General features: G+C 37.8%; 5 protein-coding genes across 6 annotated transcripts; 2 read left to right on the top strand and 3 right to left on the bottom strand.

Moving 5' to 3' along the window:
* The first annotated feature begins 619 nt into the window (after positions 1-619).
* LOC105174990 (RING/U-box superfamily protein) lies at positions 620-3,491 on the top strand. Its single transcript, XM_011097279.3, has 3 exons — positions 620-1,736; positions 1,822-2,188; positions 3,122-3,491. The coding sequence occupies exons 1-3, from the start codon at positions 1,231-1,233 to the stop codon at positions 3,266-3,268; spliced, it is 1,020 nt and encodes a 339-aa protein (XP_011095581.2). The 5' UTR covers positions 620-1,230; the 3' UTR covers positions 3,269-3,491.
* Positions 3,492-4,916: 1,425 nt separating this feature from the next.
* Positions 4,917-10,609, bottom strand: LOC105174988 (WW domain-containing protein). Of its 2 annotated transcripts, XM_088876232.1 has the most exons (10): positions 10,321-10,609; positions 9,834-9,923; positions 9,196-9,314; positions 8,163-8,875; positions 6,608-7,986; positions 6,285-6,364; positions 6,097-6,189; positions 5,935-6,008; positions 5,562-5,694; positions 4,917-5,117 (listed from the first exon to the last, which is right to left on the bottom strand). In XM_088876232.1, the coding sequence occupies exons 1-10, from the start codon at positions 10,403-10,405 to the stop codon at positions 5,034-5,036; spliced, it is 2,850 nt and encodes a 949-aa protein (XP_088732358.1). In that variant the 5' UTR covers positions 10,406-10,609; the 3' UTR covers positions 4,917-5,033. The 2 variants fall into 2 exon arrangements, with proteins under 2 accessions (XP_088732358.1, XP_088732359.1); XM_088876233.1 differs by lacking the exons at positions 9,834-9,923; positions 10,321-10,609 and adding an exon at positions 9,571-9,796.
* A 2,191-nt stretch (positions 10,610-12,800) lies between these two features.
* Positions 12,801-14,453, bottom strand: LOC105175162 (GDSL esterase/lipase At5g03980-like). The gene is made up of 5 exons (XM_088876655.1): positions 14,231-14,453; positions 13,771-13,986; positions 13,526-13,674; positions 13,156-13,429; positions 12,801-13,074 (listed from the first exon to the last, which is right to left on the bottom strand). Exons 1-5 carry the CDS (start codon positions 14,244-14,246, stop codon positions 12,866-12,868), a joined length of 864 nt encoding a protein of 287 aa, XP_088732781.1. The 5' UTR covers positions 14,247-14,453; the 3' UTR covers positions 12,801-12,865.
* Positions 14,454-15,856: 1,403 nt separating this feature from the next.
* LOC105174987 (GBF-interacting protein 1-like) lies at positions 15,857-23,624 on the bottom strand. Its single transcript, XM_011097277.3, has 9 exons — positions 23,136-23,624; positions 22,559-22,602; positions 21,296-21,395; positions 20,340-20,466; positions 19,562-20,226; positions 18,531-18,828; positions 18,057-18,321; positions 17,264-17,734; positions 15,857-16,628 (listed from the first exon to the last, which is right to left on the bottom strand). The coding sequence occupies exons 1-9, from the start codon at positions 23,293-23,295 to the stop codon at positions 16,278-16,280; spliced, it is 2,481 nt and encodes an 826-aa protein (XP_011095579.1). The 5' UTR covers positions 23,296-23,624; the 3' UTR covers positions 15,857-16,277.
* An 827-nt stretch (positions 23,625-24,451) lies between these two features.
* On the top strand, positions 24,452-26,252 carry LOC105174986 (ER membrane protein complex subunit 8/9 homolog). The gene is made up of 5 exons (XM_011097276.3): positions 24,452-24,766; positions 24,864-25,010; positions 25,111-25,170; positions 25,773-25,939; positions 26,041-26,252. The coding sequence occupies exons 1-5, from the start codon at positions 24,560-24,562 to the stop codon at positions 26,069-26,071; spliced, it is 612 nt and encodes a 203-aa protein (XP_011095578.1). The 5' UTR covers positions 24,452-24,559; the 3' UTR covers positions 26,072-26,252.
* Positions 26,253-27,014: the final 762 nt, after the last annotated feature.

Genomic DNA, 27,014 nt, shown 5'->3' with positions numbered 1-27,014 from the left:
TGTGTCCTGTTCTGAAATGACCCTATTTTTGCTTCTCTTCCAATCAATCAATTACCCCAAGTTTGGACTATAACACCACACCTGAAAACAACATTGATTTTTTAATGTTAGAACAATGGGTAAAATTAAATAAATGATCCCTGTCCCTGTGATATGTTGAAATTGCAAAAGGAGTTTCTATGTTTAAAACATAGTCAAGAAATTATAGATTCAAGAATTTTTTTTTTTAAAGGATTATTTTTATTATAGTTTTAATCTATGATCTATTTACATAAATTACCCATATCTGTTGCATAATTATAAAAATCACTCATTACGGTAAAAGTATGATAATTTGTATAGTGATGTTGATAGTTCGGAAAGTGTATGAGTAATTTTTCAAAATAAGAGTAATTTATATAAATAATATTAACATTTTTAATAAAAATATGTATAATTTTATAAAAAATATAGAGATAAGTATAAACAAGGCAACGTATCCTTAAAAGACTTGTATTATTTAGGATAAATGTTCAAAATCCAATCTGCCACCCCAGAAATGTCTGACCATTTAAAGGCTTCCACATCGTCATTCATGGGCCTGACGGCGAGTAGAGGGACCGGACGATGGACCTAGAGCTCTTGCTGGTTACATTTATCGGGCGACATCTGTACCCGCCGGAGCCGGAATTCAAAATACATATATAAAATATTCCTAGCAGTCAAACAACTAATTCCGTATAAGGAACTAATCAAGATTGCTGCCCGAATCAAATTCAGATCAACTCAAACGTTAACATCAAATATCTGAGGGTTTTATATTCAATGTAATCCAGTTGAGGTTTATGTGTTCTTGAAGAACCCTTAGGCGGTAGCTTTCTGCCTCAACTTGCTTAGTTGTTAAACAATACAACTATGGAAGTTAGGCCAACTGTTGTGTAGTTATTTTCCCAACTCACTTGGAATGAAAGCAAAACCGTTGGGTTCTTGGTCGCCATCTCACTCCAAATTTCACCTTCCACACTTTTGTTAATTGAAACACTTCACCTTAATTCTGTTGTAATCTCATCCTCAGACCTTTTCATTCCCCAACTCAAACCCGTTTCTTATATTTGTTTTTCCCTAGGCTGTAAGAGTCTTGATTTTCAGATAAATATAGCTCAGGAAATCTTGATTGCAATCTGTTTGTGTTGTGGGCTCTGAGGGATTTCCGTTTAGCCTGGGCGGCAATATAGGAGATTGGTGGTTTCGATGAATACAAGATATTTCTTTCAACCGGATTCACTATGCAGTTCCGGGAGTGCAGTTTCTGTTTCATCAATTTTTCCGGCAGCAGTAGAAGAGAGGATTGCTCTGAGTTCGCCGGCTAGGTCGTCTCGGACTTCTCCTCCTTTCTTGATAAGATTAGCAATGAAAATATCAAGATCAAGGTGGTATAGTTTCTTGAGAAGAGTTTTTCATTACCAGAATGGGTCCGGGTCCGACCTTGGACCCAACCCATTTGATTCCAAGAACTGGATGTTGATGGAATTCATAGCTTTGACAGTTCAAATCAGTGTCACAGCATATACTCTGATCATCTCTAAAGGGGAGAGGCCGGTTTGGCCCATGAGGATATGGGTTGCAGGTTATGCTTTCGGTTGTTTCCTCAATCTTGTGCTACTGTACTGGCGCTATCGTCTTGTTTATCTTACTCGAGGGGATAATGATCTGAGTGGCTCTGATATTGAACAGCAGAGAAGCCACAGAGAGTCGAGGTAAAAGCTACAGCAATCATATACTTATTTGATCTCTCAAGATTAGTACTGATGTCGCTTTTGTGTGTTCTGATTCCATGATCAGAGACTTGCAGTATATGCAGAAATGCAAGACGTCGCTTGAGCTGCTGTTTGCAATATGGTTTGTGATGGGCAACGTGTGGGTGTTTGATTCACGTTTTGCTTCATACCATCGTGCTCCTAAACTCCATGTCCTCTGCATCTCCCTGTTGGCCTGGAATGCTGTGAGCTACTCGTTTCCGTTTATACTGTTTGTGTTGCTCTGCTGTTGTGTGCCAATGCTTAGCAGCCTCCTAGGCTACAACATGAATACGGCGTCCCTCCAACGAGGAGCAACTGAGGAGCAGCTCGCCAGTCTGCCAAGCTGGAAGTACAAGGATGCTGGAAGCATTTCAGAGCTTGGAAATTCAACAAAAAACCATGAGGTTCAGGTATGTCACACTCTTCTCTCATGGACATTTATTATTATTATTATTATTATTTTCCTTGATTTTTCTTGCACGATGTTATGATAAAAGTAGTTATAATTGTTCGGTCACATGTGGCCCAGAATGCATGAGCATGACGTAATTTTTTCTAGTTCATGTTTCTTTGTTAAATTATATATTTAGGAATCATGAACTGTTGGATCATGTTCAAAAGCACTAAGAGAGCTCCACTCCAAGGTGCATCAGTGGGTCAAGCCAACCTTGGATCGACACAATCTAGCCCAAAAAAACTCAATCTAGGCTTGGCCCATACTATATATGGTCGGTTTTACGGTAGTTTTGGGCCTTTAAATGACTTCAATTAGATCCATTTTAAACCCAAACTCAACCTATGGACCGCCCGGTTGAAGCTTTGGTGAAGCCCGAATGTGCATGTTTTTTTTTTTCTAAATAAAATTGAGATTTGTTCTAAATAATTACTTAAATTTTAAGCTGTATAATGGAATAAATAAATAATAAATTAAATCAGACAAAAATTTATAACTATAATAGTCAATAGTTAAAACTATATAATAAACTTAAATAATAATCTTGACTAACAAATTTACAATAATAAACTTATAGGATAATAAATTACAAAGGAACTTAAAATAAACTTAAGATTATTAATGAATTAAAGTCTTAAAAAAATTACTAAAATAAAGAACTTAAAAATAAAATAAATATAAAAGAAATGGTTCAACATACCTGGCCCAAGTGGTCGTGTGCCATTGAGTCGGGTTGGATTGGTCCCGATTCCAAGTAAATCTAGCCCAAATAAACTCATATTATTTTATTGTTTTAATTCGGTCCTACCCACCCGTCTTGAGCTCCACTCCACTTATATTCTTGATAAGGAATAAAGGGCTAATGAAATTTGTGTTTGTTCTTGGACAGGAATGTTGTATCTGTTTGGCCAAGTACAGGGAGAAGGAAGAAATGAGGCAGTTGCCATGTACTCATATATTTCACATGAAGTGTGTGGACCAGTGGCTCAAGATTATCTCTTGTTGTCCTCTTTGCAAACAAGGGATAGAGAAATGAAAAGACAACATCAACCCGAAAACAAACCTCCTACAATTTAGGTTTTACATTATTTTTCCCTTTCCTGGATTTAAGGAAAAGAGGGCATCAATGTTGTTTATAAATCATAAGTCGTGCAAATTTACATAGTTGCTAGAGTGAGTGGAATCCCTGTACAACATTTTGAGGCTAAACCACCCAGAGAGTGGGGTATTGGACATATTTTCATCGTTTTAGCGGCTAATACGCTGTTGAAGATTAACCAGAAAAAAAGAAAAACAACTCTTGAACATATTATTAATCACTCCTCTATAATAAACTAATCATACGACTGGATTAGGTTCGATCTCACCTAAATCAAACTGTTAGGATTAGTATAATGACATGGACAAAAACCTAATCAATGATAATCATTGGTGGCCACAAATTGCAACCCACCTCACAAATGATAACCCAAAATTTCTGAAATTAGCCTATAAATGATGTCTTCCTCATGTTTACAGCTTATTCTCGGGGTTTTAACTTAATCCTTTCCTAACTTCAGAATCTAAAGAAAGAAGTTAGGAAAATCCAATCTCCGCCGACCAACACCGTCGAGGTGGCAGAAAATTTGGTTGAGAAGCCGAATTTTCTGCCATTGTGATCGTGTGAAAGTTTTCAGGAACAGGTCGGAGGAGATGGAGTCGAAGGATAAGCTTCGGAAATTCTCAGGTACGAGTCTAGACATTGGGGAAATAAAGAAGCAACCTAGCGGTGTTAGCAATGTACCGGCGTCGCCGGGGCAAGGCGGTGCGAGAAAACAACCACCGTCGACACCGGTTCACTGCCTTTGCTCGCCCACCACACACGCCGGATCTTTCCGCTGCCGCCACCATAGAAATGTTAGCTCTGGTTAGATACATGAGGAATGGATCCAGTCCCCTTTCTCCGTATGAGGTGAATCAGCGTGTTAACGTGGAGCTGGAGCGGACATGCGAAAATATTTTGTTCGTGATTTTGTTTTTCTTTCTGAATAAATACAATTTATGTACCTATACATACAATATATAATTGAAGAGTGGCGAGTATTGGTGTCATAGTCTCACATTATTACAAGTTTTCTTTTTCTCATGTACTGTTTTATCTCTTCAACGTGGTATCGTTGTTTGTTTTATTATAATAATTACTCAAAAGAAGTTTGAGATCACAAACCACTGCCCGTTTGAATTGAAGAAAAATACCAAGTATTATATTCCATACCAATTTCAATTGGCGGGGAGATGATGCAACGGCACTGGGAACATTTTTCTCCTTCGTGTTGGGAATCAATACGTCTATCTCTGCTACTTTTAGACATCAGTGCATAAAATAGATTGCTCTAATTACTTTTTCAATTAAACGCTAGAACAATTTACTTCTCCATGAGAAGATAAATTATAGGAAGGCACGCTGAACTCAACTCCTTCCTTTAAGCCATTTTGTATAACATAGTGAACATCTTTCTTCATAACACCATAAATTTATTATTATGATTTATTTCTTAATTTCTGCTGAGGTCTGCTTCATTTGCTTAACATATTTTCATATTTATTCTTCTCTTCTGTTCTTCCGGTGTTTTATGATTCAAAATTTGATAGCGCATGGCTGATAGCTCAGGGAGTTGGGGAAAAAACCCATCCAAGACGGAACGAAACTTCAAAAGTGGGATGTTGCTGTTTCAATAGACCTCAACTGAGGAATTTTAGTTTACAAAACATTAGAATAGAGAAAAAAGCAAAATCGAGGAATTTCAGAAATATATCTCCTGCTAGTCTGTCGGTCTTGACCATGTTGTTTCTGATGTCCACACATTTCCATAATAGACTTGCTTTGAAGATTCATCCCAGTAAACCTGACACCAACAATGAGAGTGAGGGAATGAGTACAACTTGGTAAGGAATATGATTTCACTTTTTATACTTCGGATAATCACTTCGCTTGGGACGCCATTTCACGAATATTGAGCAAGTTAGAGTGGTTAAGTTCTCAGCTTAGTTTTGAGATGGATAAAATTGTGCGGACATACATTTCGCAGTTAAATTAAAGGGCATAAAGTAATTAGATGCATATCATGTCTATTGTGCAGTGTGTGCATGTCTTATTATTGTGTGTTGAAATGCATATTTACATGCGAAAATCATGGGTTAATCTTGGATTGGAAAAGTTAGATGAAGTTAAAAATTGGATCAAGGTTGTTTTGTCCAAGAATGGCACAAGTTTTCGAACACAAGCATATACCCAAACTTTGGAGAACTCCAACCCAAAAATAGTGGCAGTCATAGGGCCAGAAAAGTACCTGCCATCCAGATGGGAGACCCTTAGAGAGTTCCCCGAGATCTGGTTGCTGGTTTCCATCTGCAGCAGCATCTGATGAACTTTGTTCAGCCTCTTTCATCTTTTCGGCTCTCTTGCGCTTCACTCGTTCTCGCCTGCATGACAATAGACCAGTCACAAAGAATATTAGGGGTAATTGACCATGAGAAGCAGGGAACACGGGATCCAGCCCACATTTATGTGTACTATAGAAGACAAGGTCAAGGATTTCCCAGGTGTCTATACACAAACATATCAATATCTGTAGACAATGAAATTGCATTCCCTAGAGCTTTTTAAAAGCAGTTCAAGGTACCAAATACTAGATCTAAAGCCAGAAAGCGCAGGATAAATACCAATCACCACCCAATGGTTGAAAATTAGCATTATCTTTGGCCTCGCCACTGGCAATTTGTTGTGCTCGCCATTCCTGCAATTGGAAGTATGTTAGCGACACAAGAAGGCAAGTAAAAAACATGGAAAAAAAAAAAAAAAGAAGAAAAATCCCAAAGTCTTACCTCTATTTCCCTTTGTCGTTTCTTTTCCAAGATTTCATACGCATCTTCAGGTTCTTCTTCCTCTTCATGCAACTCCTCTTTTGCAGCTTTCCACTGGTGAAGAAGTACAAGCATTCAACAACAAAAACCAAGTCAGACTTAAGAAAATGAAAATATGTATCGTATCAGAAAGATGGATAGACTACAACCTTGTCCACCAAGCTGGACACTTTCTTATTAGATCTCAAAGTGGATACCACTGCAACAGTCCGTTTTTTCCCACGTGGAACTGTGAAAATGGGGAAGAATAAATGAAGCCACAAATCAGATGTTTGATAGTTGCAACCAATAGAAATTGAATTCAGACATAAAAACAAAAAAAGAAGGGGCAATGAAATTCAGATTCAGTTCATTTCTCAATGCAGAATAATGAACAAACATTCGCAGAAAACGATTGATTTGTACTCAATATTAAGATGTGTCAAGTAGTACAACTTGCATTGTCAAGAATAAAGGTGGTCTTAAACGTTACCCTTAGGCTGAGCCTTAGAAGTTGCGGCAGCAGCAGCTGCCGCAGCAGAAACAGAAGTTGTGGTGTCAGATGTTGATGAAACGGAACCACCATCTGTCAATGAAGAAGTTGCCGGAGCTCCAATAGAGGGTTGTGCGTCATGGACCTCTGAAGGGGCCAAAGTGGCATTGCCAGGGTTAGCATCAATAGCACTATTCTTTAGTAACAGATTGGCACCAGCTCCTGTATGGGAAACCAAGGATCCTGCTGTACCAGAGTCAAGAATTTCAGGAATGGGTTCACTATGTATACCTGAAGACTGGACTGCGCCACTAATTAATGAAACAGGATTCAAGGATTCATTTTGAAGGCCAAAATAAGCTGTTGACTCAACAGGGTTGACTACCAAAGGAGCAACAGCATATAAATTTGGAGCTGCTTCGTAGTAATGTGGTACATGTGCAACGGCCACTTGACCTCCCTCGGGATGCGTATAGAGAGTAGTGCCAGGGATTTCAAGGTTTGGTTGTCCATAATACTCAAGACTAGATCCAGGATATGATAGAGTGTACTGTGCAGAATATGGAAAAGGATGAACTGGTTGAACTGATCCCAAATGAGAAGATGGAGGATATGAGGTTTCTGGAGGCTCATCTGGTGGAGGGGGAGGAAAAGGTTCATCATCAGGTGGTGGTGGAGGAAAGGGTTCATTGTCAGGCGGTGGGGGAGGAATCCACTCTTCAACAGGAGGAACAGCAAATACTTGCCCTGGCACTTTGGATTCCTGATGTGAAAGTTTATCGTGCGGATCTGACAGCTCAGTTGAGACATGATAATGAGCACCCGATGCACTTTCATGAGGTGACTTGATGGAAGGCTCATCTTCAACTTCCATGTCCACATCCATGTCTACATCTTCACCAGAATGGAGGGCAGGTCTGGGAGTTACTTCACTTTCCTTTTCAGTTTCAATCATGTCACTTTTCCCGCCCACATTATTGACAGGATAGGTGCTGGAATATGGCTTAAAGGGTACATGTCCCATGGCAGCAGCACTATCACTATGAGCCTCAAAATTTGACTTCTTATCCCTGTACTCAGCATCAGATTCCAGACCAGCAACCGATACATTCTTCTCCCTTGAATCAGTTTCAGTGCCATCACCAATGTCTTCACTTGATTCCAGTGTAGCTTCAAGCGCACTTAGGGAGGTAGAACTATGGCATTTAATGACACCATCTATCACAGCTTCAAGTCGCTTCAGCTGGTATTCGGAGTGGAGCCAAAAGGGAAGCAGAGATGATCCATGAGATGCTAACGCCTTGATGTCAGCAAGTCTCGTTTGAATTTCCCATGTGCACTTCAATTTAACATCTTGACCTTCCGGATTGCAATTCAAACTGAATTGTTGAGAAGAGGAAGGATCATTGACAAGAAGAATTAGTGGAAGAGGTGGGGGGGGGGTGGCTAAGAAAAGCATATCATATATAAAAAACAATAAATTGCTTATGTTTCTAGAAATGCCATCACCAAAATTAAAAAATTGAAGAAAAGGAAGTGGAAGCATGACTGGTACCCTTTCAAAGAGTTCAATCTCTCTAACAGGCTCTCACAGCACTTTATCAGCTGGGAAGAAAGATCGGCACCAATTCCATTTTCTACAGAATGGCTAATAAGCAAAGGAGTCTCGTCACTTTGGTTTGCATCTCTATTGCCTTCCACATCATCAACAGAATCACCTTTAAAACCTTCATTAGATCCATCTATTTTTGTTCCATGATCAACGCTCTCATTGCTTTGACAATTGACCTTGGAATCAAGATTAAGTTTCCTAGTATCATCTTCTTCCATGTCCAAAGTCACACTAGATCTTTGTGCCCCTATGAGAGCTTTCATTTTACCTTCATTATCATCATTGATTTTCTCTTCAGGTGTTGTAACAGTTTCCTGAGACAAAACATCAGGTACTTCCCATGAAGTTTCACCTGTCACTGTATTCCAATAATAATATTGATTACTCTCTTCATGCAACACCATCTTCCAACCTGAACTCACATCCCCAACAAGGTGCACATCGGGTGCAGCAGGACATGCAGCTTCTTCCATTTTATTTGTTTGCATCAGCAAATCATCAGAGTCAATCTCTGCAATGCTCCCTTTCTCGAGTTTATGCAAAGGATCCTGGGAACTGTCATTCATCATAGGTTGATCATCCACCTTTTGGGTGGTTGGCTCTTTTTCATTATTATTTTCACTATCTTCAGTTTCCTTCCCTGCAGCAGAATTTGCCTGAGAAGGCAAGACATTAAAACAAATTTAGTGCAGGAAAGGAGAAAGATCCATGATAGTCAGATCGACATCATGTAACTGGAGAATGTGGAAAGCCCAAATGACCAAAAACTAAGAAATCTCCTGATCCAAAAGCTCATCCAAATGTAAAATACACTATTCTGATACAAACAAAAAGCTGGTCAAAAAGTACAATTTTTAATTTCGGATAACTGCTCAGGGAAAAAATTTTGTTCTTCCAGAAACATATCGCAATGGCAGTTGAGCTCCAAATCTGCCTAACAAAAGTAAACAACACAGTATATCTTTTGTACAATCACCTCTTCATCAATGTCGTTAGATGTGTCCTCAGCAAGAGCATGATTATGTTCTTCATTTGAACCCTCATCCAACTCTTCATCACTGTACTGCTCAAGCAGCAGGAGAGGATTCTGCTGACCTGCAGACGGTTTACTATGTCAAACACCTCAAAAATCTGAATTTAACTGCTTGCATGTCAAGTTCTTGATAACCAGACACAAAGATGCAGTTCAATGTCTAGGACTATTCAAAAGAAATGGTCACTAGAATAACATTATAACTAATTGGACATAAAAGTCAAAGGTTTAGAACATTCAGCAAGACCATCACACCTGTAGCAGAAATTTCGAACCATCAGTACCACCAAAAGGAAATAAAGTCAAAGACATACGAACCAATTGGGCAAAATTCCGAGCAATCTCCAAACCGCCTTTGATGCCGCCAATAAGGGCAAGACAAGTCCAAAGTTTACACAATAAAGCACTGTGGCAGGGGGCAGTTGTAGCCTGATAACCATTTGAGTCTGAAAACAAAATTTTCTGGGGTGCAAATAACATGTCTTGTACAAAAAAACCCAATAATTTCCACCAATATTATGCGGTCACATCATGTCTTCTCTACAAAGAGCAGTCCTTTGAAGAAAACTGACGGAACCCACCTGAAGATGTTGGTGAACTGGGCAACTCAGCATGAGTTTTGGCACCGTCCCCTCCTACTTCTTCCTGGGCAGAGGAGCCACCCAAATCTCCTATGAAAGGTTAGGACCAAACAAGAAGTAAGCAATACAAACAAACATGTACATTCCCTATCAATACTGAAAAACTAGTAATCAAAAGAACAATTATTCTAATCTGCGAACCTAAACCAAAATATTCAGAATGAGAGACCAATTAGAATTTTTTTTCTTCTAACAGTCCCATAATTAGCATAAAACATATATCTCTGATTCAAGCATGGAAAGAAATAATTAAAGCATATCACGTGATCCACTCTAGAGTTCTGGGGTAGCACGAGAGAAAGAAAAAAAACAATTCCCGCCATATTTTATCTATACCTTAATCCCGCATGCTAAGTTCCACAAAGTTCTAAACCCTGACGCTCTCAAAATTCCTATGTTACTAATCTAATAATCTACTTGAACGTACCAGAGGGTTCCGCGAACAGATCAAGTTTAACTCTACGACCAGCGGCGCTTATGGCGGCGAGCCTACGCTCCTTTCGCCTCCCCATCGGAATATTAATTTGACAAAAACTCGGAATCGACCAGCAAATTGATTTACCAAAAGACGAATAGAACAACAAAGATTGAGTAAAGGACTGAAAAATTTATTTATTTATCTTTGGTACGAACTGATAAATCGAAGTATTTGATGATTCGTACGAAGCCCTAGAACAACTAGCGTCGAACAAAACCGCCTAATTGAATTTCAGCAGTTGCCCTTCTTGAAATTGTCTCGTTCATTGGCATTGGGCTAAATGGGCCTACATGAGATGAGGCCCATCTCTCTGTCCCGCCGTATCAGATAAAGCAACCCATTTAACCACTATTAATTGCTTAATATCCTGTACTGTAATAGGTAAATTAATTTCATTTTTTTATTTTTAAAAAATTCATAATGTTTCCAAATAAAGTTATTTCCAACAATAAAATATCTTAAGGTGTTTTACAAAATATATAAATTAAAAAAAAAGAGAGAACCTACAAAATGTAAATAAAATAAAAATAGAAAAAAATACATTTTCATTCAAATGACAATGAATAAATCACATTTTGAAAATAAATAATTAATTCAATATGATTATTAATAATTCAACCATGATTTAAAAAAAAAAAAAAAAGAAGGAATAGTTATATTTACACCACCTGACCTTTGGTTTAATTACTCAAATTATCCATATCGTTTGTATAATTATATAAACGACCCATGCGAGTGTTTTCCAGCCAAAAAACGGCTTGAAAGTTGAAAGTGTATCATTAATGCCCCTACAGGTAAAGCTTTTGAGAAGAGCAATAAAATAAGATGCAAATGCTTTTGTTGTGTGACAGATTTGGTCTTATGGGGTGTTTTTGGTGAACGCCAAACTTTACAAGAGGGCGTTAGAGTAATATTACAAGAAAGAGCAATATGATCATATTATATAAAATTAATAATTGTGTAATAAATATTTTTTCGTGGTCCATTATAGAGAGGTATTTGCTAGACAATTATTATGTATTAGCTTCAGAAGGTATTTGTAATTTTTCAAACAACGATGAAATTTTAAAAAAATAATGTGATGATTATCCATATTTTTGGTGGAATTTGAGTTCACAAGGATTGAAGTGATGAACCTCTATTATTTGGATGAAACTATGTTAGTATACTCAACCTATGCAAATTTCTAATAAAGCTGAAAAGTAATCCTAATAACTATGGCGCTGTAAAAGACATAAGAGAAAGGAAAACACAAATGAAATATCTAAGCTAGTTTTGCAGCCTATAAACTCTACTGAATAGTTTTGATCAAATAAAGATGCTGTCTGAGAAAACTGATGCTGGACGTGCCTCAACTTCAGAACCTGGAGCCCAGATTACACTGTCGAGGGACGAGTATGAACCCCTGAGCCGAAAGGTTGAAGAATCTGAAAAATTAGCAGATATGAAAGTTGCAGCTGCAATGGCTCAAGCGGAAGCTGTGAACGCCAGTGAAAATGAGGCCCTCTCGAGACTGGAGGCTACCCTGAAGGAGATAGAGGACATGAAATCTGCAACTCAAGCGGCCCTTAAGAAAGCGGAGATGGCTGAGGCAGCCAAGAAGGCAGTTGAGGGAGAACTTAGAAGATGGCGTGAAAGGGAACAAAAGAAGGCAGCAGAAGCAGCAACCCGCATTCTTGCAGAAACAGAGAAGACGTCATTTGAATCATCTCCCCATCATTACCAAATCCAAAAGCCAAGGCCTCAAGAGAAAGTGATTGAAGCAAGAAAGCTGGAAAAAGCGAAGACATCCATCAACAAGATGCCTAGTCTGAGCAGTGTGTTTAATAAGAAGAAAAACAAAGTCGAGGGTGGTTCTCCTTCGTACTTGCCTGGTGAGAAGCCTGTTTGGTGAGTGTGATTATCAAATTTTTGTGCAGTATAATTAAGATCGAGAGAAACTGGTTCTGTACATTTGAGACCACCGGATATTCATTAGCAAAGTCGGGTGATACTGACTGCTTAACAGACTTGGGTAATTATTTGAAACTTTGGTGGTGTATCGACGATGTAAATGGCTGCTAGCGAGAAAAATGTAGAGAGCCACTGGTGTTACAGTGAAGACGGCTGCAATAATAATTTTCTGTGCTCAGGTTTGCCTGGGCTGAAACTTTTTACATTTGCTTGTTTAGTTCTGTGTTTTGAGAATTGATCTTAACATGAACGTAAAACTGCTGTGTTTGTGATCCTTCAAAAATTATTACGATGACTCAGGCAAGAAAAAACAATTCTGAGAAGTAAGCTACCTTGATCAAGTTGATGAAATATGCTAAAATTAAATGAAAACTGAAATTAATAAAAGAAACATCAAGCTTATTGTACCTAAATAGTTGCAAAGCCTACCCCCCAAGAATTACCCTCTTCAGCTTTATGCAACCTAATACAGGACTAGCCCTTTGAGTATATTCAACCTAACTAGTAGCTTTGTTTAGCCAGAAAACTGAATTACTCTACTTCAGAAATGGCAGAGGAGGTGCGGGAAGATGTTGTTGACAAGCCATGCAGCCATGATCTTATAGCCTTGTTGAGTCAAATGCACTCCGTCCCAACTCATGTATCGTTTTGGATTCGAGCATACTTTAACACCTGCACCTCCACACATTCTCGTCATGTTGAAATTGTACTTTCCTCCTGTTCCGCAGCAAGCTTTTTCTCTCTCAAATCCTGAAATATGTGATCCATCGTCATAATAAATATATTGTATTCTTGATCTATTCAAATTGGACATAAATAATATGTACATACCGTGAGAAGTTGCAACTTGGAGTAGAAATTGGTAGGCATTGTAGTAATCCCCGTAGACGATCACAGCATTGGGCTTCTCTTGTTTGAGTGTGTGGATGGCGTTTTGCAGCTCTTTATTGTGGTATTTGGCGAAGTCATTCAGATGCTTCAGGCAGTGATTCTTATCATAAGCTGCAGAGATGTTGGTTTGGAAGGCTGTTTTGTAAATTGGGAGGCAACCGATGGGGAAGTTTCCAGGGATCACCACTCTGTTACCCCCTACTTCAATTACTCTCTGTACATAAACATTCAATCATTAGGCCAATGTTGTATGATAATAATCATTGCAAACTGATTCTTTAATCAATAATGTAAGTTTATAGTTACGTACCCTGGCAGCATCAACGATGGTAGCAACAACATCGGGCACCATGCTTCTCAACTCCTCCATTGTTTTTCCTTGGAAAATCGCATAGTTGTAGTCGTTTCCACCGATTTCCCCAACCATGAATAGAGCATTTTGGAGTTTCTCAGCACAATCTGTCAGTTGCTATTAATGTTAACAATAGTACTTGAAGACATATAAATACTGTCAAATTAGTATAGAATGTAATATACATACTAGTATGAGAATACCTCTAGAGTTAAGGCAAATGGAAGTGAAATGGGTCAACATCCAGTCCAATTGGACGTTGAGAGAACTGGTGGTCACTGGAGAAAATATGCGTTGGGCAGCCAACACTTGAGATGGCAATGCCGTGGAACCTGCCACGGCAAAGTTGATGCCATGCTCAAAATCTGCAGCATCCAAGTTCTTGTATGGTGGAAGAAAAGGAAGGCCGGCAGCCATAGCTGTACTTACAAGATAATAGAAATTATGTAAATCTTCTTATGACACAATATAATTATCAAGAAAGAATTAAACAGTAAAGATGATTGATCCACCGTCAATACTCAATGCAATAGGATAAGAGCTGAAGATGAACCAAGCCAAGAACAAGAAAGTCATATGATATGAACAACAAAATACATAACAAGATCATAGAGTGAAGTCATCATGCACCAAGTACAAGATTGATAGAGATAAAAAGCTTACCAATATAATCAATCATAAGAAGGCCATTGGAGCAACGTCCGGTAGCGTTCTTGAAGAACGTTTCGCCGTATGGTAGTCTTGCGAATGCCGTGGCCGCCCCAATTGGGACCTCCCGGATCAAGTTTCCAGTGTCGGAAATAGAGTCGCCGAGTTGGTAAATCTGATCAAACTTGCAAATCTTGAGAGGATGAGCATTGGCGCATTGGGGTACACAAGAAAACAAGCAGCAGCACAAAACAAGAGCAGGGAGAACAAGTTTATGGAAAACAGAAGCCATTATTGTTTCTTGAAGGAGAAAAGAAGATGGAGACAAGAGTAGTGCAATGGGAATTGATGTGAGGAAGAGAGTGCATAACATATGCATGCTTATATACAAGAAAATACGGGTAGTTGTATTAGAATTAGGACCAGAAATCCAAGTCCTCCTACTCCTCAATCTCCTGTCTTCTATTAGGACAAGAATTGCTCCTCATTAGTCGATGATGTATTCCTAGTTGTTGTGGATTTTGGGTTGTCCAATAACTGTTTTCCACACTTTGATTATTCAATATTAATATCACTAGTCAGTACTCAGTGTTAAGGGAAACGAAATTGTATTTTTAGAAAGATTGATATTAAATTAGAAATTATCTAAAATTTTGAGTGAATTTTCTGGATAAGGATAATTAATGATATACTTAAATAAAATTTCAAGTATATATTATTTGATGCACTTAAATTTAAATAAAATTTAAATTGTATTACTAGCTAAATTTATCCGAATATTAGAGATGTGTCTCATAATTGCTTCCGTACAATTAATTGGAAGAACATTTTTTTGTGAGAAGTCTCTATCCTTGACATTAATCACCAGTTTACAACTATAAATTTTGGATTTTTCTGTTCTCCTTTTCAGAGTAAGATTTTAAATTAAAACTAAACTATGCTAACAAAATGAAACCATGAAAATCCTATTAAGTTTATAGCATGGGATCTTTCTTGGCAGATAGACATCTTGATACCTTATTTTACTTGACCAGTCTTCAAAGGATGAGTGTTATAGCGTGGGTTCAGATTCATATGTTCAATCTGGTTTTAGATTGAAATATGTTTGGGATTGGATTGAGTTTAAAATAGGTTGTTCATATTGGGTTTTTGGAGTCCAATAACGTATCTGAATTTTACATAAATTTATAAAAATTGCTATAAAAAAAAATTTGGTAAATCACAACCAGCTTTTCTAAAGTTTGTGATAATTACAAATATTCCTTCATTATTTGAAAAATTACAAATACCCTCCTAAAATTATAAATATTCCTAACAAATACCCCATTGTGACAACTCATTGTAGGAAGATATTTGAGTATTTATAATTTCAAAAGAATATTTATAATTTTTCAAACGATGAGGATATATTTATAATTAAGAAAATTTCAAAATAGCTCCTTGTAATTTACCTAAAAAAATATTGAACTTGAATCATTCACGATTTTAGACCAATCAGATTATACACCCGTATAACTCTTCATCAATTAAGCGCCAGCAAGCATAAATAGATCTTCAGATGGTTAGTAATTACTGTAGACATGCCTTTGACGAATGGAAAACAAAGGGAACAATCATTTCATTCAGATCGCAATACGTACTTCCACCCTAGGTCTATCTGAGTAAGAAGAGAAACAGTGATAAGAGCAAAAAAAGAAAAAAAAAAGAAACTAGAAACACAAATTTACAATTTTTTCGGCAGAAATATAACTTATCATTCCGCCATTTGAATTTGCTAATTTTCGGGGAAACATGCTGGGAAAAATATTGAAATACACAACTAGCTCTAGTCAATCCTATAAATTCCTATACCTAAAAGTATTGAAGTTGACCAAGAAGTAACTTTGAGACTCTTCGGCACTGGGAACAGTAAAAGACCTGCACCAGTTAACTTTACTGCGTGGCATGTAACATCTCCCATCCACCATTTACCACCCAAAAATTTTTATTCGATTGTTTTCATGTATTTACAGTCTGATGAGACGATAGCTTCAGTTATAACCTTATATGAGTGAAGCTTGCATCAAATGTTTTCTCTATTCAATAATTTTTGGTTCCAATTCATCTGCCCGTATTGCTGAGGTAGAGGTAGCAACTGTGGTTGTGGTTGGAGTTGTGGCTGAGGATAAGAACTCAGAGGAGGGATGATAGATTCGACCGATCCGCCTGTTGGCTGAGACTGCTGGAGCGATTGAACTAAGGACGGTGTTGACATGCTCTGAGTTGGATGATAAATACCAGGGAACGAATTGTGACCGACCTGTGCAGGTGAAAATGCAAGAGGATGTCCTTGTGGAAGGTTGTAGAACACATTTGCTTGCAAAGCTGATACATCTCGTCCAGATGCAGAAGTCAATATGTGCAAATCCTCGTTCTGGAAAAATAAATTATGATCGTTAGTATCAATTTATTGGAAAGCACTTGACCAAACTCAATTGCTTGCATTTGGAAGATGTGGATAAATATGTACTTAAATCCTCAAGAAACAAGATAAATAGGAGGCAGAACTTTGCTAAGCACAGTCTAATAAGAGATTGCAGTATTATTACGGGAACACATCTGTTGGTGAAGACAACTTGCCATCTATACAGACCAACATAATAGCAATATCATTATCAACTAAATTCTTTGCCTCTCATATTTACATCAAAACTAAACCAATTGAAATTAGAAGCCATTACTTATGTTCCTCAAGTTGTAAAAGAATCCATGATTCACAAGCAGGTATTCTTGGTAGTACATGAATAAAGTTGGTATATTCTACATTGTCATTTCTGTAAAAAGTACTAACAGACCGGATATAAAATAAGTTACAGCAAATCCCCTTATCTTCACGGTGTTGTGTGTTCATAAGTGTAAGCCACAGGCACTTTTTATTCTCGAGAATGGTCTAAGGACTGCCCTATGAAAGACCCAGTTAACGTAGAGCCTTAACCGATACAGGGGCAAAGTTAACGTGCAAAGTTCCAATTCGAAAAACAATACCCAGATAAGCAAGCTATTACACACCTGTTTAATTGCAGAGTAGATATTCTTTTCCTTCAGTTCAGATCCTGTAAGATCATCATTGCTAGATGTTCCAGGTGGCAAAGCAGCACTTGAACCATAACCCAGTCCAGACGCTCCATATGAACCATAGCTAGAAGAAATTCCAAAATGTGTCAGATTTCCAGCTATATTACCTGGCTTGTAGATGGGGAATTTAACTCCTGAAGCAGCAGCAGCAGTTGGTGGCATATAGATGTTGCCAGCTGAATGTTGCTGAGGGAACCCACTGTGGCTTAGCAACTGGTGTGCATTCTGGGGCGGCATATATAGCTGGGAAAAGTAAGGACTGTACGGTATGTAATTAGGAGGATATGGCTGCCGGAGGAAAGGAAACAACTGTGGTGATACAGTAATAGAACTCTGAGCAATTCCTCTGGGCTGAGACATTGATGGAGTTGAAGCAGTTGTTGATGGAATCAGTGAATTTCCTCCCTGGAGTCAAAGACGTAGAAATGTAGATAAAGATTACATCACAAAACCTCCAGGGTGGATGAAAATAAAGATTAAAAGGGGAGACCAGGGCAGGATGCTTTAATCATCAGAAAAAAAAAAAAATAGCAAACGTGCAAAACAAAGAAATATAAATGTGAAAACAGATTAAATCAATCCGGCAGTGACAAGAATGTGGCATTTCATGCATCTGCTAAAACAAAATAGACTCGGAGTTCGACCACTGAAAATTCTTGGTACTTAATTACTTAATGTCAAGCATAAAGGTGACAAACAAGAACCCAAATCATAACAAATTAGTCACCTGTGGCTCAAGTCCTTCCAGTTGTACAAGGTGCGATCCTACAACAGGGGGGACAAGACTCAGACCATAATCTGGTACAGGGGGAAGAACTGGATTCTGAGGTCCTCCAACAGTTTGCTGCATCTCCTGCTTTGACTGGTCATATCTCAGAGCAGTACCAGATGAAACATTTTCTTGTGGTGATGTTAAATTTACTAGCACATTGGGGGGAGACTGGGGCCGATCATGATAATCACTACCGGATCTTGGGGATGAAGACTGATGACTGCAACAAATAATGATTGAAACATAATTTGATATTTAATCTGGGACATCATGAGAGGAATGAACTACCACACAGTGTATGTTCATACTTGGTAGAGCAGGAAGACACCTATAAGGCTATAAGAACAGGGAATATGTTGAACATATTGCAACTAAATTTCATTGCGTTCCGACTAGTGGGAGAACTGAAAAAGATAACCCGTTACTTACGTAGGAGAAGGTTCCTTGGAAGCTTCAACATTGGTTGTGATTGATACATCTCTAGTATTGGAGTCCTCATTGTCCTTTCCTATATGAGCATCCAGACTTCCAAACGTCAATGCATTCTTGAAGGCTTCAGGTACATGAAGATGATTGGGAAAAATAACAGACTGTCTGGATGAGATGTGTAACTTATTTAGCTTAGTATCAACTTCTGCAGTTGCTTGCTCTGAAGAAGAATCCTCCAGTGTAGGAAGAGAATTTATATTAGCTTCTGGTGCAACACCAACAGCTTCAGACAATATCTCTGCACACATAATTGAGGGAGGATACTATAATAATAGCCAAAAACAAATAAGTTATACTCATGTCATGTTTAATTCCTTGATTTAAATGAACAAGCAACCTGTTAATTATGAATAAGTCACTAAAAATAATATATTATCTTTCAACTTTTAGGATCCACTTATTAAGAAATGGTGATCATTCTTATAACAAGGTGAAACAACCTTTTCTAGGATATTATTAGAATAAAATACCTATAAGCTATTGTTATCTTTCAAGAGAAAATGGATCAACTGATAATCCACCTACCAAAAATCAGAAGATTCGTTAAGTTTTCCAAGCCCACATAGCATGTTCTCTTCAGTTAATTTATGTAGTTAATGCTTGGAGCAGCTTAACAAAGACTCCTCATTTGTTCTCTTTCAGAATGAACTCGCGTGATTAGTCATACGAAGAAATGAATGGATAGCATAATATTAGTTAGAATACTTAAGGAAGTAAGTGGAAGAAATATGGAATAGAAAAATGAACAATGGAAAATGCCATATACTGAGGACATCTAAAATCAACATTCTCTGGATTTGCAATTTATGTACATAGCAGCTATTAAAGGAACCCTCTTAAACAAATGATGATGCAATCAGAACGTACAACTTATCTATTCCGTAAAGTCTTAATATGTGCTATCATAACAAAGTTCAGGGCTGAACATTAAGCAGCAACAGAGACACATTGCATAAAATACAAAACGATACCTTTCGGAGGACCATTGACCGGTCGAACCGCACAAGTTTCCTGGTTATCGTTGGCAGCAGCAATTTGGTGACTAGAAGAAGATGGCAGTAGTGGAGACTCAGCCAGCTGAGCCCTTTCAACTCCTTTGTATTCCATTGGCTGCGCGCTGCTAGTCAACTCAACAGATCCTGGTACAGCTTGGCCAACAGCCACACTCTGAACAGCATTCATTCTGCTTTCAGCCTGGAGATTAATGCTAGTTTCAGCAGTATTCCGCTGACTCCCTTTCTCTCGCTTAATTATACCAACAGAGCCAAGGTTCCGGGGATTGAGAGATGGCACTAAGACAGGATCTGATGCAGAAGCGTACAAGCCTGACACAGAGGTTGAACCAACACTATTTCCAACATGACTAGATTTTGACTTCAAGCTTCCACCATCATTTCTGGCTCCTGATGCAACTATGGAGGAATTGGTGGGTGTCGGGGTGGGTGTAGGACCAGGATCCACATTTGAAAGTTGCTTTATGAGAACAGGTCTAAGAGATGGCACTTTCCCTGACTTATTACCATAATCAGCTTTCGTTTCCTTGATGACACCTTTATCATTACGCTCGACTAATTGGGATGTTGATTCGTGGCTAGAGCTTCCATCACATATACTTGTATCAGCAGCAGCTGTGGAACTGAAAGTTTATTGTTAGTAAAATGGTTACTCCATGACCATTTGAAGGAACACTTTAACTTCCAACAAAAAATCTCAGTTTAACCAATGAAATCGGTAATGGATGAACTTTACCCTCCGTCACAAGCTACTATATTGCTGTCTTTACGCAGAACTGGCATAGAAGCTTTAGAAGCTCTCCCCATGCGGCTATTGTAACCATTTTGTCGACGAGCATTTAGTTGTCTTCCGCGTACAGCATCTGATGAAATTATAATACAGGTAATGCAAGCAATGTCATCAAGAGCAAAGAATTCATATATAAACCAGGAGCTTAATTGTAAAAATGAGTAATATCTGTTCAGTGAACTGAGAAAGGTCAAATGCATGAAGGACGGCATTCACCATTTGTTGTCTTATGTTCTTTTAAAGTACTGCAGATGAACCCAGTTGAGCTAACACACCAGAAAGTGAAAAAGAATCTTGCAGGACCGCTGATAATTATTAAGAAGTAAACTCAAGCATCCTGTTCCTAAGCAATCTGTCCCTTGCCTCAGTTAAATAGAAGACAAAAGGTTATGAAATAAATTTTCATCCCAAGCATTTATCTACAGCCAAAATATACAAAAAGAAATATGTGAAGAGGGATTTGAGTTAGACATGTATTCATTCCTTCTCCAACACCCATTTTTAATGTCCCACACTTTAGGCATTAAGAACTGTAAAATAATGAGTAGAATGCAGTATATGTGCTAGAAAAGAGAAGAAACCAGACATTTGAAACACAATTCTAGATGCTCATGCAAGTTAAAAGAGCATAGCAAATAATAATGCCCATTAAGACTTCACAAAGGACTTCGTAATATACCTCTACAGCACTAAGAGTAATTCAAAGAATTCAAACTTATAATGAGACACGCCAGCAAGGGCCATGGTGGGGAAACCATGCCAGATACAGACAAGTACACATAATTTGACCAATTCCCATTAAAGTAGTTCATGCATCTTGCAGTCAGAAACTTCAATCCAAAATGAAAGATGAGAAAGTTAAAGTAGAACAGCTCTCAGTCTACATAAGATGGAAGGAATACCATCAGAATTGTAAGAAGAAACATAATTCCCGCCCCCATTCCCTCGACGCTGCATGCCTGGTGTTCGCCGATATTCTTCCTGTGCTCTGATGTTAACCCCCTGCAAGAAGGAAGAATGTATTGAAGAATGGTTTTGCAGATAACATAATGTAAAATTCCTAGAACACTCTTAGATTTCAAAAAATAAGCTATATCAAATATAACTTAAAACCATCTAACCTACCAATTGGCATCCTCAGCATATCTACCAATAATAGTACATGATTGTAAACCGACAGCCTTGTGCTGAGAACATGAACATAAACTGAAATACATGGACCTTTTTTCCTTCTGGGAAGATATAAGCTCTTTCACAATATTCTTTAGACGTAATCCCATCCAACATTACATATCATATGTATTTCTGGGAATATGCAACCTCTTCACAATATTGTTTGTGTATTTTTGGTTTAAGCTTTCAGAAGAAGCCATTAAATTTGCAAGTTTCTTGAGGACCAATTCATACAATCTATAATTGATGTAATGGAACTCCATTACGTTCCTCAATGGATGTTGCAATTTTATTAGGGTTTGATCATGATGTGATGAACTCCAAACCCTTGTAAGATGCCTAGTTGCTTCGTCTTCACTCTTTCTCTGTAACTCTTATTATAACTAGTACTATTCAAAACAGTAAACAACTCTTGATCCGTTTGATCTTTAAAGCACAAAATATCCAGAATCATAAAAAATGGCTACCTTATACTATTTAGCCAAGGTGCAAATTTTATACTGTCAAATCACACAAAAGATCTGCCACGAAAACAAGAATACAAAAGCATCCGACTCACAATGCCAATTATGCAAATTGCAAAATTAAATATCACCCATAAGAGATGGATTTTTACTTTTAAAAAGGTCTAGTGTCTTCTCTTATTTTTCCACTTGTCAAGTGGTGTAGGTGCTTGCTTGAGAAATCTTTCTACAAGGCATCCCAAAACGTGCACAATGCAACAGCGTCATTCTAGAGCACCGAAGATGCATGCTAAAATCATGAAGCACTTGATCGTGGATAAAACCTTATCACAGTTGTAAGCAAGTATTTAAATTCAGATAAAAGATGTAGTACAAATTAAGCTATATTCATGCTAAAGCATCCATCAATTCATATTTCAGTGCTCAACTACAGGAGAAGAACAGGAAAGCAAGACATGGCCGAAAAGTGGGTGAGATAGTCTCTGCTACAAGCTGCAAAAAACGAATACACCCAGTGAACTTACTTACCACTTTCCTCCTATCACGTTTCCTTCTGACCTCATGAAATGTATCTGCACAAAAAGGAAGGTTACTGATAAAGAAAAGGAAAAAAAAAAAAAAAAAAAGATTCGGCAAGGCTGGGGCAGGAGAACGTAGAGTACTAGGCAAGGTAATATTTCTTCTTTGGTAGAATAAAAAATGGCGTGGGTTAAAATCATCCGCAACTATAAAAGAATAAATAGATAAAATACACACACATCAAAAGTCCAACTAAAAAGTTGAATTAGCTTTTCAAATTCACAGTAAGGAGGGAAAAGTTCAAAATTACGCGGTTCCCCTTCACTTTGTTCAACCTATAGGAACACATAGCTAGGATTAATTTATTCCTCGCTCTCCCTAATATTTCAGCTAGTAATGGAAAAACCAACAGAATATGCTCAAAAGATCACAAAACCGAAACAATTGACATCTTCAACAACACAACACGAAAACGGAAACAACGCCACCACGAGCACAAATGTAGGCACATACACACAACACACCTACATATATAGCCGCAGCATGCAATCACCCACACACATTCGACGCGCATGTACATATTTACCAAGGTAGAGGAGCTTCTGAGCGGTTTCATTGGGATCCATGTTGCATTCCTTGAGCATTGCGTAGACGTCCTCATCGCTGTGTTTTCCCGTGATCTCCTTGATATCCTGAATCGTTTTCCGGAGACTGTCGGAAATCGAAACCCTAGAAAAGCCGCTCATTGTTCGTCGGACGAACGCGACAACGAATAATGCCGGTTATTATTCACCCAAAAACAAGATGAGAGTATCATTCATGTACTGCAAATCGACAATACGAGGCATGCAGGAAGAGGTGGCGGTGGAATGAGGATCGCGCGTTCAATAATCAGAGCAGCTGCTATATGGTAGGGATTTTGAACATGATGTTTTGTTGAATGATTGAGTTGGAGAGGGTGGTGTTGTATAAAATTGGAAGGGGAGCAGTTAGATAGAAAGAGCGGTGGGTATATGCTTTTTAGTATCTATCTCCCTCACGTTCATTCTTCTCTATGTCTAATACCACCTCCTATTGCCTCTGCGCCTCTGCTTTTATTCCTTTTTCTTTTTCTTATTTCCAATAATAATTCATTATCCATTAATAATTCTCTTATTTAAATTCAGATTTATGATTTTCAATTATAAATCTTATTATATAATATTGTTTTTAATGTATATAGTACCCGTCTTCATAGTTTATTATTAGCCGTTGTGCCACGCCGTTCTTGTATGCATATAATAAATAAATATTTTACATACTTTAAATATATTAAAGATAATATTATCAATAATATATATAAATTAATATATTACATTAAAAATAAAAAAATGAACTAATTTATTAATTAATGTAAAATTTTAAAAATTAAATAAATTAGCTATTTTAGCGGTTGAGAGGCATTTTTTATTTTATAAAAAATTAGTGCAACAATGTTAGTAACCGTCGTTTGTGAATGCAGAAGTCCTTTTCTTTTTATATATATAGTATCAGCTGTCATGGCACATCGTCCCGACTTATGTACAAAAAAAATAACATGTCTACTACGTTCAGTTATTTATAAAAAATACTTGATCCGGTTAAACACCCTCGTAATCGTATCGAACAACAGAGTCTGCTAAGAAGAAATTGAAATATTAAATATTTGGTTTAGCTTTTTGTAGTTAAAGCTAAAATATATTTGAGATAAATTAGGTTAACACTTCTAAAAGGTTAGAGCAGAATACACAAATACGTAAACAAACAGAGAGAAGAGTGAAAATGAGAAATTAGCAGCAGAAAAACGATTCTCATTGAAATTGGAGAAAACCGGAGCGTTAAGAAAAGGACTCCGTGGCGGAAGTAGTTATATATATCACTGGACGCCAAATCCGAAACAAGAAAACCCGCGTCCCTCCTCTCCTATTTGTGATTCGGCATCTCGTTTCTCATCGGGTCGGACCCGGATAATTCGGATTCATTATTGCTGTCATGGGAGGTGAGGTCGGGTTCGAGATCCACCAGAACGCCTACATAAAGCTGGTCCTCCACGCGCTAAAGCACCGGACCTCCGCCGTCAATGCCGTCCTCCTCGGCCGCTCCGCGGGGGCCGGCTCTGCCGTTGAGATCGTCGAGTCCGTACCGCTCTGTCACTCCCAGATCGGCCTCCTTCCTCCCCTCGAAATTGCTCTCATTATGGTATGTCACTCGATACTGAACACTATCCGGTGCTTGTTTATTGCGTAGGCTATCCGTTTTACTTGAAATTTGAACGTTCCGGATTGGGAATTCATAGATAGAGGAGTACTATGGAGAGAAAGGCTTGAGCCTCGTGGGCTATTTTCATGCTAATGAGAGGTGTGATGATTTTGAGCTAGCGAGTGTGGCTAAGAATATTGGGGATCACATAACTCGGTATTTTCCTCAGGCTGCCTTGCTTTTGGTACGTGTTTATTAGCTTGAAATTTGTTTTAGAAATTCTCAGAAGCTTGGAATTCAGTCTCTGGACAAATTCTTGATGCTTCAAATTTGTGGATATGCAGTTGGATAATAAAAAGCTCGAGTCTTTACCCAAGGGGAAAGACAGAAGCCCAGTGATGCAGGTAAATTTTGCTACAATTCGCAGCTGGGCTGTATAATACTTGGTCTTTTGTGTTTGAGTGCTGACAAACATATATGCTTAACATGATGAACTATTGTCTGTAGCTGTTTGTTATCCTAAGTCATTGAGATTGAGCAAAAAGCTATTCTGAAGCCTTTATTAGTACTAGCTTGAATGTGTCGATTGTTAGTTGCGGTTAACGCCTAAAACCTTCAGCTAATCTTTCTAGAATAGTAAAAAGGTCACAAAGATAGTATTTTGAGCATTTATTTTCGCGTATCTTTGATAATTTGGAAATCAAAACAAATGAATGCAATCCATATCAAGGGCACTTCAACGTCCTGAGAACCTGATTTGACTATTATCAAAAACATATTCACTTTAGTCTATTTCTCTAATTAAACACATGTCTACCCCACTATACTCTATTGTTTACAGTTTGCCTTGCCCATTTGGTCTCGTTTGCATCATTGTTCTGCTCTTAGTTCCAATTTTTCTAGTGTGGTTCTTTATCTATCTCAACCGCTTTCTGGAGGTCGGGAGGGTTAAAGATTATACCCTGAGTTTCTCAGCTTCAAATTGGATTCCCACTCTATCATGCAGCTTTATATCAAGGATGCATCTAGTAGTTGGAAGCTAGTTGGATCAGACGGAAGTAACCAGCTTGCTATCAAGGAGCCTTCAGCAAATATAGTGCTTTTGGATTGCATCTCATCTAAGAAGTGGCAGGAGATCATTGATTTCGATGATCACCTGGATGACATCAGCAAGTAAGAACCATTTACTAGTCTCTTCTATTTCAGTATTTAACTAGTTGTTTTGGGTTGTTAATACTGAACTTCATGGCTGAAATTTTACAATGTTCTTACAGGGACTGGCTGAACTCGGAACTTTTTAAATGAGCTTTAAAGCTTATGTGCTAAATGTAACAAATGCTGCTTGATTCTAACACTTTACCCAATTACTGCTGAAGATCTTGAAGACTTTTTAATCATGTTTTGACAGTCAAAAACTTTGAGACTCACCATGTCCGAATACTGTTGGTTCCTCTTCATTTTTTCATTTTCTGTTCTCATTTCGTTAGCGCTGGGATTCCCTGGGGTGTTCATCATAAATTCATATAGATTGTTGTAGCAATGATGTCCAAAATCATTGATTATAAGGAGGATTCCATCCACCGGCATGGTTGGATTAAGTGCCTCTGATGACAGCTTAATATCACAAGTTCTGTCGGTGTTTCTGGCGACAGGCTGCTCGACACCACAAGTGAACCAGTATCGCAAAGCTTGACCTGAATTTTGTTGCTTGTACAGTGAGAAATCAGAGTCACAGTTGGGCTTTCAAGCTCCACTTGTGGATTTGACTAGGGATAGTGGTTAAATGTAATTTACTCTTATCTGAAATTTGAAACGTTTAAAGAAAGCCAGGGGCAAATTTATTACTGAAACCCGCTTTTTGCGTTCAGAAAAAACGAAAGAGAAAGTAACACACTAACGATGTGATACACACTATAGAGTATAGACTGGTTATCTTTTTGGAAATATATATATATATAGGGATAATTACACTCTCTTATGCATGACTTTATGTGATTTGAGAAATTATATCTAAGGTCTTTGAGATTTGCTTTCATCACAAATAAATACCCCCATTAATAAATAGAAATAAGCAAATCTCAAAAGTGTTTGATGTATTTTTTAAATCAAAGGAGTTTATGTATAATTATACTAAATTTTAGAAGAGTAAAGTGTAATCATCCCCATATATATTGTGTAATAGTATATGTTATTATAATTCATCGATTTTATCAACAACCAAGATTTAATTGATTAATATGAAACTTAG

The sequence above is a fragment of the Sesamum indicum genome, linkage group LG12 (assembly GCF_026168435.1).
Source record: "Sesamum indicum cultivar Baizhima isolate 11 linkage group LG12, ASM2616843v1, whole genome shotgun sequence".
Taxonomy (NCBI): domain Eukaryota; kingdom Viridiplantae; phylum Streptophyta; class Magnoliopsida; order Lamiales; family Pedaliaceae; genus Sesamum; species Sesamum indicum.
This window is presented reverse-complemented; position numbering and strand designations above follow the sequence as displayed.